The following is an 18,152-nucleotide window of genomic DNA, read 5'->3' on the forward strand; positions in this document are numbered from 1 at the left end:
TCCATCAGTGCATCTTTGCAGTCCAGTGCACCATTCCTCTCATGTCTGAGGTTCCCTTTAACATGGAATGGCCCATAGGAGAGCAATGCAGCTCCCCGTCATTCATCTGTGTCAGCAGTGTGAGCACAGGCATCTCATCCCAAATTAAAGAGGCAATCTCATGATATGGAGCCGCAGTAGATGCTAATCTACTATAAGCCCCATGCATTCTCAATCACACCACACTTAACTTAAACGTGGAAAAAAAGGCACATTGTGATTGCATTCAGGGGCGACAATTACAGTAATTGCAGCTATAGTAGGAATGTCAAACATACTTCTCGGTGGTTCATTACTTAGGAAATCAGTACTTTGTCACAGAACATACAGTACCTTTGGAATAGCTAGATGCCTACCTCTCAAGAGAATGCCCCACCCTGCTGCTGAAATGAAGAGCTGGGACAGGTGAAAGGGAGCTCTTTGATGGATAAGTGTATAAAAACAGGCATTTCCTCCATAAGACAACGTGAAATGCCTTACAATTAACATGGCAATCACTGGAGTGCTGTAAAAATGAAATGTAGCTCTGCCGATCAAATTCTCCATAAAGTCTCAAACACTAATACAGATGAAAAATGAATTTCTGAAAAAGTTGTTCAAACATGGTAAAAAAGACTAAAAGAAATATAAATATATAACCTAACTTCAACATGGAGACAAGGTGAAAGCTCAGTGTTAAAATCAGTTACGGCACATTTCAGCCTGCAGCCATTTCCTCCCTTTCCATGTAAAAAGCCATTACAGACAGGCTGGTCTGACGACTAGGTGTTATACAGTAGGTGAGCACTGAGCACATATTCTACTCTGAGTGGGGGAGGGAGGGAGGGTCCCATTAGCGGGCCAGTGGCTGGGGCCCTGAGGAGCTGCTTTACAGAGGCCTGGCTGTCGCTTATCTGGACCAACAGCTGCTCTGGGGTCAGATTTAACTGTCTCATTATTATTACCCTGATCATTTATACACTGCCGGGTGGGCAGGCCACCACACCGTAAATACATTGAACTCTGCCCTGCCTGTCTGCCTGTCTGCCGGTGGAGCAGATGGATAGGCTCTGGTAGTTTGTATATCCCGAGTGGCGCAGTGGTCTAAGGCACTGCATCGCAGTGCTAGCTGTGCCACTAGAGATCCTGGTTCGAATCCAGGCTCTGCTGTAGCCGGCTGCAACCGGGAGACCAATGGGGCGGCACACAATTGGCCCAGCGTCGTCCAGGGTAGGGGAGGGAATGGCCGGCAGGGAGGTAGCTCAGTTGGTAGAGCATGGCGTTTGCAACGCCAGGGTTGTGGGTTCGATTCCCACGGGGGGCCAGTATGAAAAAAATAAAATAAGAATAATGTATGCACTAACTGTAAGTCGCTCTGGATAAGAGCGTCTGCTAAATAATGTAAAATGTAAATGATATCATGGACCCAGTCAGAGTTATGGCTAGAGACTAATCACAGACAGTTGCTGGAGCAGGGCTGGGTTCAAGGCTGCTGCTACTGCTACTAGTAGGAGCATAACAGACTAGATAATGGCTTTAACACCTCAGCCAAAGACGGTCTGGTTCTAACTGAGAGTGGCCATGTGTCCTGCCTCTGTTAACCTCATTCTCTATACCTCTGCAGACTATTTCAGAGAAGCATTTACCATCTTAGCAGCAGGGGGTGAAATGCTACATAGTAGGAGAGGAACCATCAACAGTTACTCACTTCCCTGCTGTCAGTTCCCAAGGGTCATAATCACTAACTAAGTAGACCTTTCAACCAACAAAATATGTTGCTAAATTATTAATTCACTTACAGTGCTTATTAACACTGAATGATGACATATGGTATGATAACCACATTAATTACCGATACACAATGTATCAAATACATAGCCACAATGCCTAGATGTCTTGTATGGTTATAACAAATACACTCTGAGGAACATTAATGCCATACCATAAACCGCCCAGAACACATTCAAACTGTTTGGTCTAAATGCTAATGGCCGTGTCTATTGAATGGGTGCAGTGGACAGATAAACAGGCATCATCTCCTCATAATCTAGGCCCTCCACCAAACCCTCTCAATACAATAGCCCACGTGGACTAATCAATCGCTCTGGCCCAGTCTCCCAGGCTGCATCCCAAATATATAAGGGAATAGGGTGCCATTTGGGACGCAGCCCCAGCCCTCGACGCCCATCCTTCTTCCCAGCAGACGGTGGAGCGTTGGGAAGTTCTCTGTTGTTGTGCTCCCTCAAACCTATTGTTGTGGGGCTGTGGCTCCCTGCTGGGCTTCCTAAGCCTGGAGCTGTCTGTCACACTGACCGCCTGGCCGGTGGGCGGCTGCTCAATAGTCCTGATCACACCCCAGAGAGAGCAGAACCTCAGGAGGCCGGGAAAGACCCTGGTCTGGAAAGCCCCTTTCTTTTTAGATACTGAACCCCATGCAGGGCTGGACAGGGTAGGAGGGCCAGAGGACCACGGGGTTGACCCATCCAGGTGACCCACATGAAATGTATCCTGAGCCCCATAGAGAGGAGGACTATTATAACTACAGTTCTGGAGTATTTTTGGGAATACAGTGACCAGAATCTTCTCACAGAGCTTAGTTCTTAAGAGCTTAGTCTATATGTGTGTTTGGCTGTTCACCTCAGAGTATTACACATCTTATGGTATTACACATCAGCTACTATTTCCAGGTATTACACTGAAACAGCCTTACAAAGAGAGGTGGAAATCTCTGGCTCTAACTATGTGTAATGAGCCCAAAGCATTCTACAGTACACGAGCCCTAAGCCAAGCACAACTGGACCAGGTTTTACAGTTGCCTTGCCCCTTTGGTTTGGCTGACCTGTGATGCAACCTAACAGCAAAACCCAGCTCTGCTGCTGAGGAAAAATGCACCGCAGTTACATAAACAGATTAACCATCCAATATACCTCCACAACCACTTTGTGTTTGTGTGTGTGTGTTCAACAGCAGCAGCCAGGCAAAAGCACCAGCAACAACTGGTTAGCCTGGGACCAACTTCTCCTATCCAGCTTTTGGTGTGTCTGTTTCTGTGCCTAACAAGGGCCCATTCAGACCTACTACTACTTTAAGAACCTGTGGGCTGAGATGCTCCAAGTGGGGCCTCAGAACAGTTGTGTTCCTCTGACAGAAGACAGGAAAATGTCATCAAGGGTAAACAAACAAGTGCTTGGCTGGCTGCTTCAGTGGACTAGAACCTGTTAGGACAGAACTGCTGCCAAGGCTTCCAACAACACATAGATGCCTCGTAAATACCTACTCTGCAAACCAACGTCTGTGCTTAAACTTTCCCCAGGGGGGAGGCAGAGACCAAACAGCATTTCTGTCTGCTTTATAAACCTGGAAAAAAGCCAGAGAGCAGGCTACCATAGAGGAGGACTAGACTTTTACTTACATGTCTGTAACCCTGGGAAATGTCCCCGGATATGTCGCCTGCCACTGCTTTGCATCCTGCCGGACAGTACTTCCTGTGAGGGTAGACAACAATAGAACACACTTGTTGACAACACATTGGCCCCATCCTGTCAATTTCCCCAGATGGACACAGTTCAGTGGAGTGGTGAGTGATCTCTTCACACCAGATACGGTCTCTGCTGACACTATCAACATTACTACACCCTAATGTGACAAAATGGACTTGGTGGAGACGTATTGTATAAGATACTTGAATCTAAATTGTACATTTATTTCAGAATATTTAGGAAATGAAAAGCCCATCTTTGACTAGCTGTGGGGTAACAAGGGGTAATATTTTTCATTAAGGCCCATAGTCAATCTAGGAATCTATTGCCATTACAGTTAATCAAGAACTCAAAGCATGACATTTGACTTGTCTGAGACACACACCTACATACGAAACACCCTTACCTGTATTTTAAGCCTGAGAAATGGCTACCTTTGTCCAAACATGTGAGCAGATCTGAGGGGAGAAAACAGGGGAGGAGCGGAGAGACAATGAGGGGAGAAAATACCATCTGACCAGTGGTAGAGCTGACAGAGGAAACCAGCCCTGTGGAGCAAAAAGGACGACAACAACAGGATGAAGACCCTGTTTCCTTCACTCCCTCTGGGATGAACATTAATGTATACACACGCACAGACACACACAACGCACACATTCATTGCTCTTAGCGATCAACTACATTATGTTTTGGTCAACAACATCATAACGGTGGAAACAGGCATATCCAGCAAAACCAGTTTGTAAACTCCTATAATCTCCTGGATCAGCAAACTCTGTGTTTGTTTGTCATTCAATATGGTCTGACTTACAGCAGTCTATGCTGTGTTCGAAAACGCTGCATGTAGAAACAGCCCCAACCCTTCTGGGTTCACCCCAAGGAGAGGAGAGGACAGGACAGGACAGGCAAGTCGTGGCACAGCTGATTGATTAACCAGTAGCACTGACTGTCCTCAGAAAGAGAAGGCCAACCAAGGGACCGCACAAAGAAAACACAGATGTAGAATTCAGACAATGGTGTATTTTTTATCAAGATCATTATTTTGGCATAAAACACCATTTAATAATTAGTTTAGGTGTAGATCTAGAGAGGAAGAGGCTCAAACCTCTGTGGTCCCCTGAGGAGTAGGAGAACAGGAACCCTCGGCCCGAGATGTGACGCCCACTGCGGAACTGGACGATGACCTCATTGGAGTCCGTGTGCACCTCTCTGGGGTAGGACTTCAGGCTGCCACAGAATGTCCCATACACTGCAACAGGAGAGAAGGCCACAGGTTTATCATAACAGCCATTCATCTGCATTTTGACAGCAATGTGACCTCATTTCATATTCCAAATGACCAACACAAGATGGTGCCACCATATCTGAGGCCATCCCACAGGGGCTGTTTATCCCTCCAGGTCTCACTGACAGGTGCTCTATTTTCAGCCCCAACAACCCAAACCACATCATGTCATCTGAACCTCTCTTCCTCTCTCCCTTTCACACACACACAATGAAAAAAAATGCTTCCCTTTTGTCAGCGACAGGAATCTCACTGTAAATAATTTGCAGGGCAGACAAAGGGAGGGGGAGAGAGAGAGAGAGAGAGACACCCAAACCCAGCACAGTGCCCTTTCCAAAGACCGGGTCTCAGCCAGGCAGCCAGTGCTGGTTGTGCTTGGTCTCAATGGCCTGTGTGTTCACCTGACGACCATGATGAAATATGATGCATCCACTAGTCTCTGCATCCACTAGCCTCTGGGTGGAAATCACTATATCCACTCCCTCACTGAACTACACATCAACAACCTTGAGGGATTTCCTGATGAACAAATAATTACATTCCTCAGTCCTATTGCCCTACAGAACATTAGAAGGTTCATATAAAGGAGTTTCAAAAAAAGTGTGAAAATACCACATTCAAGGTATGACCGGGAATGGGATACTGTAAATATCACTAATTCCTATGGGTATTAATGAGCAACACATGTTGTGAAACCTAGTCAGTGATGGAATACTTCCACCAGGAAGCTGTTGAGGAGAGAATCCAAGGCATACAGTGTTTCACCACTGAGGTTTCAAAGGGCCTCTGACACCCTGGCCTCTGTACTGGTAACCTCAGCTGTGGGTGGGTTACAACATGGGCATGATGATCATTCACTGTACAGCATGATGGATCTGGCAGCTCAACACTACCCTCAGCCCATATCCTGCTCTTCACCCCAGCCTCCTTCCAGCCCAGTAATTGTTACTCAGAGTAGTAGTGGCAGGCTGGAGGAGAGACGTCCTGCTATAGTGCTGCATGACAAATTTACATTTACATTTACGTCATTTAGCAGACGATCTTATCCAGAGCGACTTACAAATTTGTGCATTCACCTTATAGCCAGTGGGATAACCACTTTACAATTTTTTTTATTTAATTTATTTCTATTTTTTGGGGGGTGGGGTAAGGGGGGTAGAAGGATTACTTTATCCTATCCCAGGTATTCCTTAAAGAGGTGGGGTTTCAAGTGTCAGGTGTGGTTTCAAGTGTCAGGGATAGGATAAAGTAATCCTTCCAACCCCCCCCCCCTAATTTCAGATGGGCTGTGTACAGGTGCAGTGATCGGTAAGGTGCTCTGACAACTGATGCTTAAAGTTAGTGAGGGAAATAAGAGTCTCCAGCTTCAGAGATTTTTGCAGTTTGTTCCAGTCATTGGCAGCAGAGAACTGGAAGGAATGGCGGCCAAAGGAGGTGTTGGCTTTGGGGATGACCAGTGAGATATACCTGCTGGAGCGCATACTAGGGGTGGGTGTTGCTATGGTGACCAATGAGCTAAGATAAGGCGGGGATTTACCTAGCAGTGATTTATAGATGACCTGGAGCCAGTGGGTTTGGCGACGAATATGTAGGGAGGACCAGCCAACAAGAGTATACAGGTCACAGTGGTAGGTAGTATACAGTGGGGGGGAAAAATATTTAGTCAGCCACAAATTGTGCAAGTTCTCCCACTTAAAAAGATGAGAGAGGCCTGTAGTTTTCATCATAGGTACACGCCAACTATGACAGACAAAATGAGAAGAAAAAAATCCAGAAAATCACATTGTATGATTTTTTATGAATTTATTTGCAAATTATGGTGGAAAATAAGTATTTGGTCAATAACAAAAGTTTCTCAATACTTTGTTATATACCCTTTGTTGGCAATGACACAGGTCAAACGTTTTCTGTAAGTCTTCACAAGGTTTTCACACACTGTTGCTGGTATTTTGGCCCATTCCTCCATGCAGATCTCCTCTAGAGCAGTGATGTTTTGGGGCTGTCGCTGGGCAACACGGACTTTCAACTCCCTCCAAAGATTTTCTATGGGGTTGAGATCTGGAGACTGGCTAGGCCACTCCAGGACCTTGAAATGCTTCTTACGAAGCCACTCCTTTGTTGCCCGGGCGGTGTGTTTGGGATCATTGTAATGTGGAAAGACCCAGCCACGTTTCATCTTCAATGCCCTTGCTGATGGAAGGAGGTTTTCACTCAAAATCTCACGATACATGGCCCCATTCATTCTTTCCTTTACACGGATCAGTCGTCCTGGTCCCTTTGCAGAAAAACAGCCCCAAAGCATGATGTTTCCACCCCCATGCTTCACAGTAGGTATGGTGTTCTTTGGATGCAACTCAGCATTCTTTGTCCTCCAAACACGACGAGTTGAGTTTTTACCAAAAAGTTCTATTTTGGTTTCATCTGACCATATGACATTCTCCCAATCCTCTTCTGGATCATCCAAATGCACTCTAGCAAACTTCAGACGGGCCTGGACATGTACTGGCTTAAGCAGGGGGACACGTCTGGCACTGCAGGATTTGAGTCCCTGGCGGCGTAGTGTGTTACTGATGGTAGGCTTTGTTACTTTGGTCCCAGCTCTCTGCAGGTCATTCACTAGGTCCCCCCGTGTGGTTCTGGGATTTTTGCTCACCGTTCTTGTGATCATTTTGACCCCACGGGGTGAGATCTTGCGTGGAGCCCCAGATCGAGGGAGATTATCAGTGGTCTTGTATGTCTTCCATTTCCTAATAATTGCTCCCACAGTTGATTTCTTCAAACCAAGCTGCTTACCTATTGCAGATTCAGTCTTCCCAGCCTGGTGCAGGTCTACAATTTTGTTTCTGGTGTCCTTTGACAGCTCTTTGGTCTTGGCCATAGTGGAGTTTGGAGTGTGACTGTTTGATGTTGTGGACAGGTGTCTTTTATACTGATAACAAGTTCAAACAGGTGCCATTAATACAGGTAACGAGTGGAGGACAGAGGAGCCTCTTAAAGAAGTTACAGGTCTGTGAGAGACAGAAATCTTGCTTGTTTGTAGGTGACCAAATACTTATTTTCCACCATAATTTGCAAATAAATTCATAGAAAATCCTACAATGTGATTTTCTGGATTATTTTTTCTCAATTTGTCTGTCATAGTTGACGTGTACCTATGATGAAAATTACAGGCCTCTCTCATCTTTTTAAGTGGGAGAACTTGCACAATTGGTGGCTGACTAAATACTTTTTTCCCCCAGTGTATGGGGCTTTGGTGACAAAACGGATGGCACTGTGATAGACTACATCCAATTTGCTGAGTAGAGTGTTGGAGGCTATTTTGTAAATGATATTGCCGAAGTCAAGGATCGGTAGGATAGTCAGTTTAACGAGGGCATGTTTGGCAGCATGAGTGAAGGAGGCTTTGTTGCGAAATAGGAAGCCGATTCTAGATTTAACTTTGGATTGGAGATGCTTAATGTGAGTCTGGGAGGATAGTTTACAGTCTAACCAGACACCTAGGTATTTGTAGTTGTCCACATACTCTAGGTCAGACCCGCCGAGAGGAGTGATTCTAGTCGGGTGGGCGGGTGCCAGCAGGGTTTGATTGAAGAGCATGCATTTAGTTTTACTAGTGTTTAAGAGCAGTTGGAAGCTACGGAAGGAGTGTTGTATGGCATTGAAGCTCGTTTGGAGGTTTGTTAACACAGTGTCCAATGAAGGGCCAGATGTATACAAAATGGTGTCGTCTGCGTAGAGGTATATCTGAGAGTCACCAGCAGCAAGAGCGACATCATTGATATACACAGAGAAAAGAGTCGGCCCGAGAATTTAACCCTGTGGCACCCCCATAGAGACTGCCATAGGTCCAGACAACAGGCCCTCCGATTTGACACATTGAACTCTATCTGAGAAGTAGTTGGTGAACCAGGCGAGGCAGTCATTTGAGAAACCAAGGCTATTTGCAGCGGAGGGTGCAGAGCTGGTGGCCGGGGTAGTGGTAGCCAGGTGGAAAGCATGGCCAGCCGTAGCAAAATGCTTGTTGAAATTCTCGATTATTGTAGATTTATTGGTGGTGATAGTGTTTCCTAGCCTCAGTGCAGTGGGCAGCTGGGAGGAGGTGCTCTTATTCTCCATGGACTTTACAGTGTCCCAACACTTTTTGTAGTTAGTGCTACAGGATGCAAATTTCTGTTTGAAAAAGCTAGCCTTTGCTTTCATTTACATTTTACATTTTAGTCATTTAGCAGACGCTCTTATCCAGAGTGACTTACAGTTAGTGAGTGTATACATTACTTTTTTATTTTTCATACTGGTCCCCCGTGTGAATCGAACCCACAACCCTGACGTTGCAAACGCCATGCTCTACCAACTGAGCTACATCCCTGCCGGCCATTCCCTCCCCTACCCTGGACGACGCTGGGCCAATTTTGCGCCGCCCCATGGGTCTCCCGGTCGTGGCCGGCTACGACAGAGTCTGGATTCGAACCAGGATCTCTAGTGGCACAGCTAGCACTGCGATGCAGTGCCTTAGACCACTGCGCCACTCAGGAGCTAGCTCAAGGCTGATTAGCCCACCACAACATCCATTCGGTTGCAGCTAGCTAGTTGCGATGATCCGGTGTTAAAGGTCCAGTGATTCAGTGATTCCGGCAGAAAATCCTATATGTTCTGGGTCGATAACGCGCTGTGCAGACTGGCCGATAATAGTCCAGGCTAGAGCTGGCTGGTAGGTAGTGCAGGCCACGGACAATGGTGAAAAAAACCCCGCTAACGGTGGCTAATAGCAAGTAGCTAGTTTGCTGGCTACTCCCGTCCGGTAGACAGAGAGGTAGATAGCCGGGATATGGGCTCGAGGCTAGCTCAAGGCTAACTGGTGCTTGCTTCGGGGGCAGTGGTGATTAGCCAACAGCAACATCCATTTGGTTGCGGCTAGCTGGCTGCGATCCGGTGTTAAGGTCCAGTGATTCAGTTATTCCGGCAGAAAATCCGATGTTCTGGGTGAAAAAACGCTAACGGTGGCTAATAGCAAGTAGCTAGTTAGCTGGCTAGCTAGTTTCAACTGGAGATTCTAGATAAAAAGGTAAGTAAATAATAGAATCCGTTCCACATTGAGTGAGGCGGGTTGCAGGAAAGTATATTTAGTAGAAGGATGAAAAGTGTGATAGGGAAATATATACGTAAAAGACAAAAAAACAAAAAAAAACAGGCTATTTCCACGGACACACAAGAGTACACGACCGCACTGCTATGCCTTCTTGGACAAGTAACAGACACATCTCAACATCAACTGTTCAGAGGAGACTGTGTGAATCAGGCCTTAATGGTCGAATTGCTGCAGAGAAACCACTACTAAAGGACCCCAACAAACGTGTCTTTGTGAGACACGTGTGGGTGAACGGATGATCTCTGCATATGTATTTCCCACCGTAAAGCATGGATGAGGTGTTATGGTGTGGGGGTGCTTTGCTGGTGACACTGTCTGTGATTTATTTAGAATTCAAGGCACACTTTACCAGCATGGCTACCACAGCATTCTGCAGCGATACGTCATCCCATCTGGTTTGCGCTTAGTGGGACTATCATTTGTTTTTCAACAGGACAATGACCCAACACACCTCCAGGCTGTGTAAGGGCTATTTTACCAAGAAGGAAAGTGATGGAGTGCTGCATCAGATGACCTGGCCTCCACTATCCCCCGCCCTCAACCCAATTGAGATGGTTTGGGATGAGTTGGACGGGAGCGTGAAGGAAAAGCAGCCAACAAGTGCCCAGCATATGTGGGAACTCCTTCAAGACTGTTGGAAAAGCATTCCAGGTGAAGCTGGTTGAGAGAATGCCAAGAGTGTGTTATTTCATAGTTTTGATGTCTTCACTATTATTCTCCAATTTAGAAAATAGTAAAAATAAAGAAAAACCTTTGAATGAGTAGGTGTTCTAAAACTTTTGACAGGTAGTGTAGTCAAACACCATCAAAGCACATAGAGATCTCAAGGTAACAGAGAGACTATAACGGCATACAGTGACTGTCAAATGTATTGGGACAGTGACACATTTTTGGTTGTTTTGACTCTGTAATCCAGTACTATAATCCAGCAATGACTATGAGGTTAAATTGCAGACTGTCAGCTTTAATTTGAGGGTATTGTCATCCATATCAGGTGAACTGTTCAGAAATTACAGTACTTTTTGTACATAGTATCCCCATTTTAGGTTAACAAAAGTATTGGGACAAATTCACTTATATGTGTATTAAAGTAGTAAAACGTTAAGTATTTGGTCCCATATTCATAGCACGCAATGACTACACTGAACAAAAATATATAAACACAACATATAAAGTGTTGGTCCCATGTTTCATGAGCTGAAATAAAATATCCCAGAAATGTTCCATAAGCACAAAAAGCTAATTTCTCTAAAATGTTGTACACATTTCTTTACATCTCTGTTAGTGAGCATTTCTCCTTTGCCAAGATAATCCATTCACCTGACACCTGGCAAATGCTCACCTTCGATGGCCACTGGCACGCTGGAGAAGTGTGTTCTTCACGGATTAATCCCATTTTCAACTGTACCGGGCGGATGGCAGTTGTGTGGGTGAGCGGTTTGCTGATGTCAAAGTTTTGTAAAGAGTGCCCCATGGTGGTGGTGGGGTTATGGTATGGGCAGGCATAAACTACGGACAACGAACACAATTGCATTTTATCAATGGCAATTTGAATGCACAGAGATACCGTGACGAGATCCTGAGGCCCTTTGTCGTGCCATTCATCCGCCACCATCACCTCATGTTTCAGCATGATAATGCACGGCCCCATGTTGTAAGGATCTTTACACAATTCCTGGAATCTGAAAATGTCTCAGTTCTTCTATGGCCTGCATACTCACTAGACATGTCTCCCATTGAGTATGTTTGGGATGCTCTGGATCGGCGTGTACGACAGCGTGTTCCAGTTCCAGCCAATATCCAGCAACTTCGCATAGCCATTGAAGAGGAGTGGGACAACATTCCACAGGTCACAATCAGCACCCTGATCAACTCTATGCAAAGGAGATGTGTCGCGCTCTATGAGGCATATGGTAGTCACACCAGATCCTGACTGGTTTTCTGATCCACGCCCATATTTTTTTTTAAGGTATCTGTGATCAACAGATGCATATCTGTATTCCCAGTCATGTGAAATCCATAGATTAGGGCCTAATGAATTTATTTCAATTGACTGATTTCCTTACTCAGTAACTCAGTAAAATCTTTGAAATTGTTGCATTTATATTTTTGTTGTAACTCTACACATTTGTTGGATGCATCTGCTGTTTGTTTTGGTTGTGTTTAGATTATTTTGGGCCCAATAGAAATGTATTGTATATAATGTATTGCGTCATTTTGGAGTCACTTTTATTGTAAATAAGAATGGAATATGTTTCGAAACACTTCTACATTAATGTGGATGCTACTATGATTACGGATAATCGTGAATTAATCGTGAATATTGATAAGTGAGGAAGTTACAGACACACAAATATCATACCCCCAAGATATGCTAACCGCTCACTAATACAAGAACAGGATCACCCACAACTTCCTCTTTGTGTGAGGCTATTCTCAAGTTCAACAAAGACACCCGCTCTCTCCTCCGGCTCTTTATATAAGGAAAAACCCCCCAGAAGAAGCTCTGTCCTTGGCTAAGTGAATAGGGAAGCTCAGTCTGACATGTGCTTTACATCTGTGGAGAAGGAATGTTATGAAGACTGTGGTCTGTGTAGCACCACCACCGCTAGCTAGGTCACACTTCCATCCCCACATAGAACCAGAGAGACAATAGCCAAGGCCAAGATGGCTGACTCAGACTCACCATGCTTGCCTCCGTAGCCAGCCTTGAGGACCTTGACATAGTCCGACTGGCAGTCCCGTGCCTCCACATCCAGGTCTCCAAACCTGAGGACCAGGCTGTTGCCCTCTGGCACACGGATCTTCCACTCGCACCAGGTATTGTTGGGGTAGGTTCCCGGGTAGTTCTTAGATGAGAGGACACCGCTCTCTGGGCCCAGCATTGAGTGGCCACAACCGTCATCTGGACAAAACCATAGGAGTGAAGTCGAGTTAGATCAGAAAAGTTCTGTCTCCATTTTGGTGTTGTATTTCTATTACATTGTTTAAGACTTGTTAAACCATGATATGAGAAACACACGTGATGGTGGAGCTAGGTGGAGAAAAAACTGGAAGGCAAATAAGAACATTCACCATTCAAGGCTCAACTTTCACTCCACAACTACGCCAAACAACCTCACCAGTAAATTAGACATATTGTTCAGTTTGCTAGCTAGCCAACATGACTAATTTTACTAAGCTAACCGTTTACAATTAATCAAGGAAAGCAGCAGGTCTACAAAGAGAATGTGCTAGTACATATGAAAGGAATCACTCATGTTAAGTAGACATTAAGGGAGGGAGACATGTCAAGACAAGTCAAACCAAACACACTGTAAATATTGCATTGTGTCAGCAAAAATACAAGCCCTGATGAGAGCTATTGGAAGGCAGTCTTAATTACATCAATCAAAGTGAGTAAAAATTAGCCAATGTCTCGATGAGCTGACGTCTTCTCAGACTGACAACAAATAGGAGTTACTTAACAGAAATACCTGGCTGATGCACTTCTGCTTAAGAACGCAGAGCACAGCAAAGCAAAAAAAGCACAACCTCCAAGAAAGGCAATGCTCTCTCTCTAGAGATCCAGAGATCCCCATTGGGTGGCACGAGAGGTGGGGTGTCTGTCTGAGATGCTCAGCTGCTTGGGCCAGGCCAGCTCCAGGCTCTTGTAGAAGGTGTGGGGCTTCCCTTTGGCCGTGTGTGTGTGTGGTGTGCCAGTGGCGCCCATGCCTCGGGGCCTAGCCCAGCACCCTGGTGACACGGTGGACCCTGTTTACAGAAAGGTTAATCCACTGTCCCCCTGGGTGTGGCATTAACACCTGTGACAGCACTAACAGGCCCGCATGGGCCTCATGGCAGCTGTGTCCCACAGAGACCAGTCACCAGACTGCTTCCCACAGACCTAGGCCCAGTCCTAGCCTCTAATCCCTAGAGACGTCACGTAGATATGAAATGATTAGCAATATTGATTAGCAATATGGTGAAAATTCTACCTAGCTTATCATAGGGCAAGGTTGCGCTACTATCACGTCTTATGCTTACACCTATCCCCAATACATCATACCTATTCAATTTCTTTCAGATCTAGCCTATATAGGGCGGCAGGTAGCTTAGTGGGTAAGAGCATTGTGCCAGTAACTGAAAGGTCGCTGGTTCTAATCCCCGAGCCGACTAGGTGAAAAATATGTCGATGTGCCCTTAAGCAAGGCACTTAACCCTAATTGCTCCTGTAAGTCACTCTGGATAAGAGCGTCTGCTAAATGACTAAAAAATAAAATTAAAATAAATATGAAGTGCCTAGGAGGTAGGGGCTAGTGTTTGGACTGGGCCCTTGAACTTAGATGTACTGTATGTAGAACAGAAACACATAGTCCAGACATCAATGGCAGGATCTGTGCAGTGCTGGAACATTTCGCATAGGCCTAAAACATGCATGAAATAACACTGGTTTCTGGATAAGGAGCTCTAAAGACAGATTCTTTCCAAGGAAGGTAAATCACATTTCATGGAAAAACATTTAAAGAAAATTAGTTGGCCCACGGACAAATGAATGAGGCTATTAAAAAACACATGATGGCAGCTTTGACTTGACTGGCCAGTCCACAGGCATGCAGTGATGTTACGTCAGCGTCACACACTGGGCAGGCACACACAGTGGCCTTTGTGGTCGGAGGCTGGACTCAGTCCAGATGTGAGGCTGGGCGGACAGCACAGCGGGACGGAAAAATGTAAACAAGATGCAGATACCCACCTGGGGGCAGGCGCAGGAGTCAGTGCATCATCACACAACGGTAAAGTAGGAAATAGACTACACCCATGCCGCGGAGAATTACTGACCATAGGTGTGTAAACAGAGAAGGTCAGAGTGGGCCCTTTAAGATCCACTCAAGAGCCTTTTCAGGTAGTGGTTCGTTTGGAACAATAACAATCAAGCTCTCTGTCTATGTTTTTTGTTTGTTTGGTTCAGTCCACATGCACTTTAAATACCTAAAGTACAACAAAATGTTTACATGACAGAGTCCCCCAGCAGATAGACCTACTAAGCCATTTTTTAATCTTCCATGACCTAGACATTTTCTGATCCTCTCAGATATAGGCTCCTGTGTTGGAGGTTTCAGTCAGATTTCAGTTCTTGTCTTTTTTTAGTTCCTGAGATTCTTCATTCATAGTGAGGTATCATTTCTCTCTATGCAGTGCACATAGTTGGGTCACTAGAGTAATTCCACCTAAGCTTTATGTATCATTTTCTCACTCCAGTCATACTGATATACACAGGCAAACTCATTCATTCATTTTTTACTAACAGAGAATATAATGATGCAATTTAAATGTTTTATGCCAGTGCATCTCTCATCGTCTCTCCTGAACACCTGGCTGACTTCTGCCCTCGGGACAAACATGAAATATTCACTTCACACACTCAGAGGGGCAGTTGTGGAAGCAGATGCAATGTGACAGGCAGGGAGGCTCAACATAATACCAGGTAGAGGGGGAAAACGCCATCAAATAATGACAGGAATCAATTCTTCCCCCGCTCTGTCGGACTACAATGTGCATCGGACTAAAACTGTTCATTGCATGGCTCCACACAAGGTTCCCAAAGGAAGCCAGTGGGAGAGCTTTGGCTAAGCTGAGTGCTAAGGCATGCGTGGCGCTGTAGGGCATTGTTCAGCAGCCAGTGGTGACTCCTTGGTACTGAGAGACAATACCACAGGAGCACAGGCACAAAAGGATGACCCTGCTCCATTGTCATTCTAAGGCACGTAGCCTACTATGAGCCTATCTGGCTAAATAGTACAAAATCGAGCATTGCCGTCCATCAGTGTGGTGGTACAGGAGGATGATCAATCACACAGCTATTATGGTCGCAGCTCCAGTACCTCCCTTTTGGCTGTTTTGTCACGGGTGAAAGTCACCTATCTTCTTAGGGATTGTTAGATTACATTTGGCAGGTAGCCTATGTAAGCCTACAGGCTTAATGGTTAACCATTGAACTGAAGACTACTATACTTACTTTCAACATTCCTCTTCTAAGATAATACAGCTCAGAGAGTTTCAAGGAGTAATGTTTGAAAGACAACTGTTAAAACATGACTGGTTCTATTTCTCACAACATTTTGCATGTTTGATCTCAACTCAATGTAGCATAACAGTGATTCAATGTAACAAATACATGATTCATTGTAATTACATGCCACACACTACTGTTTCATTGAAGTACTTAACATTCGAGGCTTATTGAACAAGCCCCACACAATGTGTTATTAACCCTTTATGTGCCATGTATTTAAGGCACATAAACACTGTCTGGTGTGCCTTCAACACATGGTACACCAAAGTCTAGTAAAACGTCAAATTATCGGTGTCATCCTGAATTAAAGAATATTCAGGTTCCATCGAATGTGAAGTAGCGAGACCTGTTACATACAATCTGCTGTAGTACAATAAAGTAATGGGTAATCGTGTAAATCGCGGTTGCTTTAACGACGGTTAGTTTGCTTACCGAGTTTTTCGCCGAACGCGGAGAGTATAGTCCAAACCAGAAAGAATCCATGAAGTTGCTCCTTTCCCGACATCTCAGTTTTTATCCAAAGTAAGGCAACGAAAGCGCATATGGACACACATTTGTCTCGTCTTCATGGGATCATTTTCTTTAGGAAGTTTTGCTGTAATTCAAAGGATCCCGATGCGCTCCGTGTGCTTCTATCCTGCCTGTATCTCCACAGTAGATTCCTTGAATGAACTCTTCCGTGTTTCATCCACAGGCGGCACCCAGTGGTTGGGTCGACCAACCAGTCTGACCGCCACGGTGTCGTTGGGGAGAGGAGTATAACTGTTGAGTAGCCAAGAAAGGTAGACAGGCAAGAGGCAACACAATTGATCAAAATAATTGTTGTTGAGTTCAATTGCACACCTCTGCTGAAAGGTAAGCCTATGATCTTTTTATCTAGGCCTACTTCATATAGGCCTACTATTCTGTAATCAATTGCAATGCTATTGGGTATTTGCTATTCTAGCCTATTTATTTAATGACAGAAATACTGACTCAAGTGAGGTGTTTTTAGGTTAGCTGATTAATTGACGATGTTTGTTTTTCATTAACATTTAAGGTGATCATAGGGCAGTGAGGTGTGGAAGACCCCCGTTAATGGGTTGATTAGATCAAGTTGATATACACTGAACAAAAATAGAAACGCAACATGAAACAATTTAAAAGATTTTACTGCGTTACAGTTCATATGAGGAAATCAGTCAATTTAAATAAATGCATTAGGCCCTAGTCTATGGATTTCACATGACTGGGAATACAGATATGCATCTGTTGGTCACAGATACCTTAAAAAAAAGGTAGGGGCATAGATCAGAAAACCAGTCAGTATCTGGTGTGACCACCATTTATTTGCCTCATAAATGTGACACATCTCCTTCGACACATCTCCTTCGCATAGAGTTGATCAGGCTGTTGATTGTGGCCTGTGGAATGTTGTCCCACTCCTCTTCAATGGCTGTGGGAAGTTGCTGTATATTTGGCGGGAACTGAAACACATTGTCGAACATGTCGATCCAGAGAATCCCAAACGTGCTGAATGGGTGACATGCAGTGGCTACCTGTCATTCAGGGCAGGTGGTTTGAGCCCCACATTTTAGCAAAAAAAAATATATATATACATATATATATATATATATATACACTATCAGTCAAAAGTTTGGACACACCTACTCATTCAAGGGTTTTTCTTTATTTTTACAATAGTTTTTACATTGAAGAATAATAGTGAAGACATCAAAACTATGAAATAACACATATGGAATCATGTAGTAACCAAAGAAGTGTTAAACAAATCAAAATATATTTTATATTTGAGATTCTTCAAATAGCCACCCTTTGCCTTGATGACAGCTTTGCACACTCTTGGCATTCTCTCAACCAGCTTCATGAGGTAATCCCCTGGAATGCATTTCAATTAACAGGTGTGCCTTCTTAAAAGTTAATTTGTGGAATTTATTTCCTTCTTAATGTGTTTGAGCCAATCAGTTGTGTTGTGACAAGGTAGGGGGGGGGGGGTATACAGAAGATAGCCCTATTTGGTAAAAGACCAAGTCAATATTATGGTAAGAACAGCTCAAATAAGCAAAGAGAAACAACAGTCCATCATTACTTTATGACATGAAGGTCAGTCAATACAGAACATTTCAAGAACTTTGAAAGTTTCTTCAAGTGCAGTCGCAATAACCATCA

At 44.5% G+C, this 18,152-nt stretch overlaps 1 protein-coding gene across 1 annotated transcript in view; it reads right to left on the reverse strand.

Moving 5' to 3' along the window:
* LOC311108659 (discoidin, CUB and LCCL domain-containing protein 1-like) overlaps positions 1-16,652 on the reverse strand; it is a 41,010-nt gene extending 24,358 nt beyond the window's left edge. The window contains exons 1-5 of the mRNA XM_084151353.1: positions 16,416-16,652; positions 12,615-12,833; positions 4,603-4,746; positions 3,904-3,955; positions 3,431-3,503 (exon numbers count right to left, since the gene is read on the reverse strand). Of these exons, the coding sequence (XP_084007479.1) occupies positions 3,431-3,503; positions 3,904-3,955; positions 4,603-4,746; positions 12,615-12,833; positions 16,416-16,488 (561 nt within the window). The 5' untranslated portion in view covers positions 16,489-16,652. The remainder of the gene's footprint in view (positions 1-3,430; positions 3,504-3,903; positions 3,956-4,602; positions 4,747-12,614; positions 12,834-16,415) is intronic.
* Positions 16,653-18,152: the final 1,500 nt, after the last annotated feature.

This window comes from Coregonus lavaretus (genome assembly GCF_964263955.1).
Source record: "Coregonus lavaretus genome assembly, chromosome: 33".
Classification (NCBI taxonomy): domain Eukaryota; kingdom Metazoa; phylum Chordata; class Actinopteri; order Salmoniformes; family Salmonidae; genus Coregonus; species Coregonus lavaretus.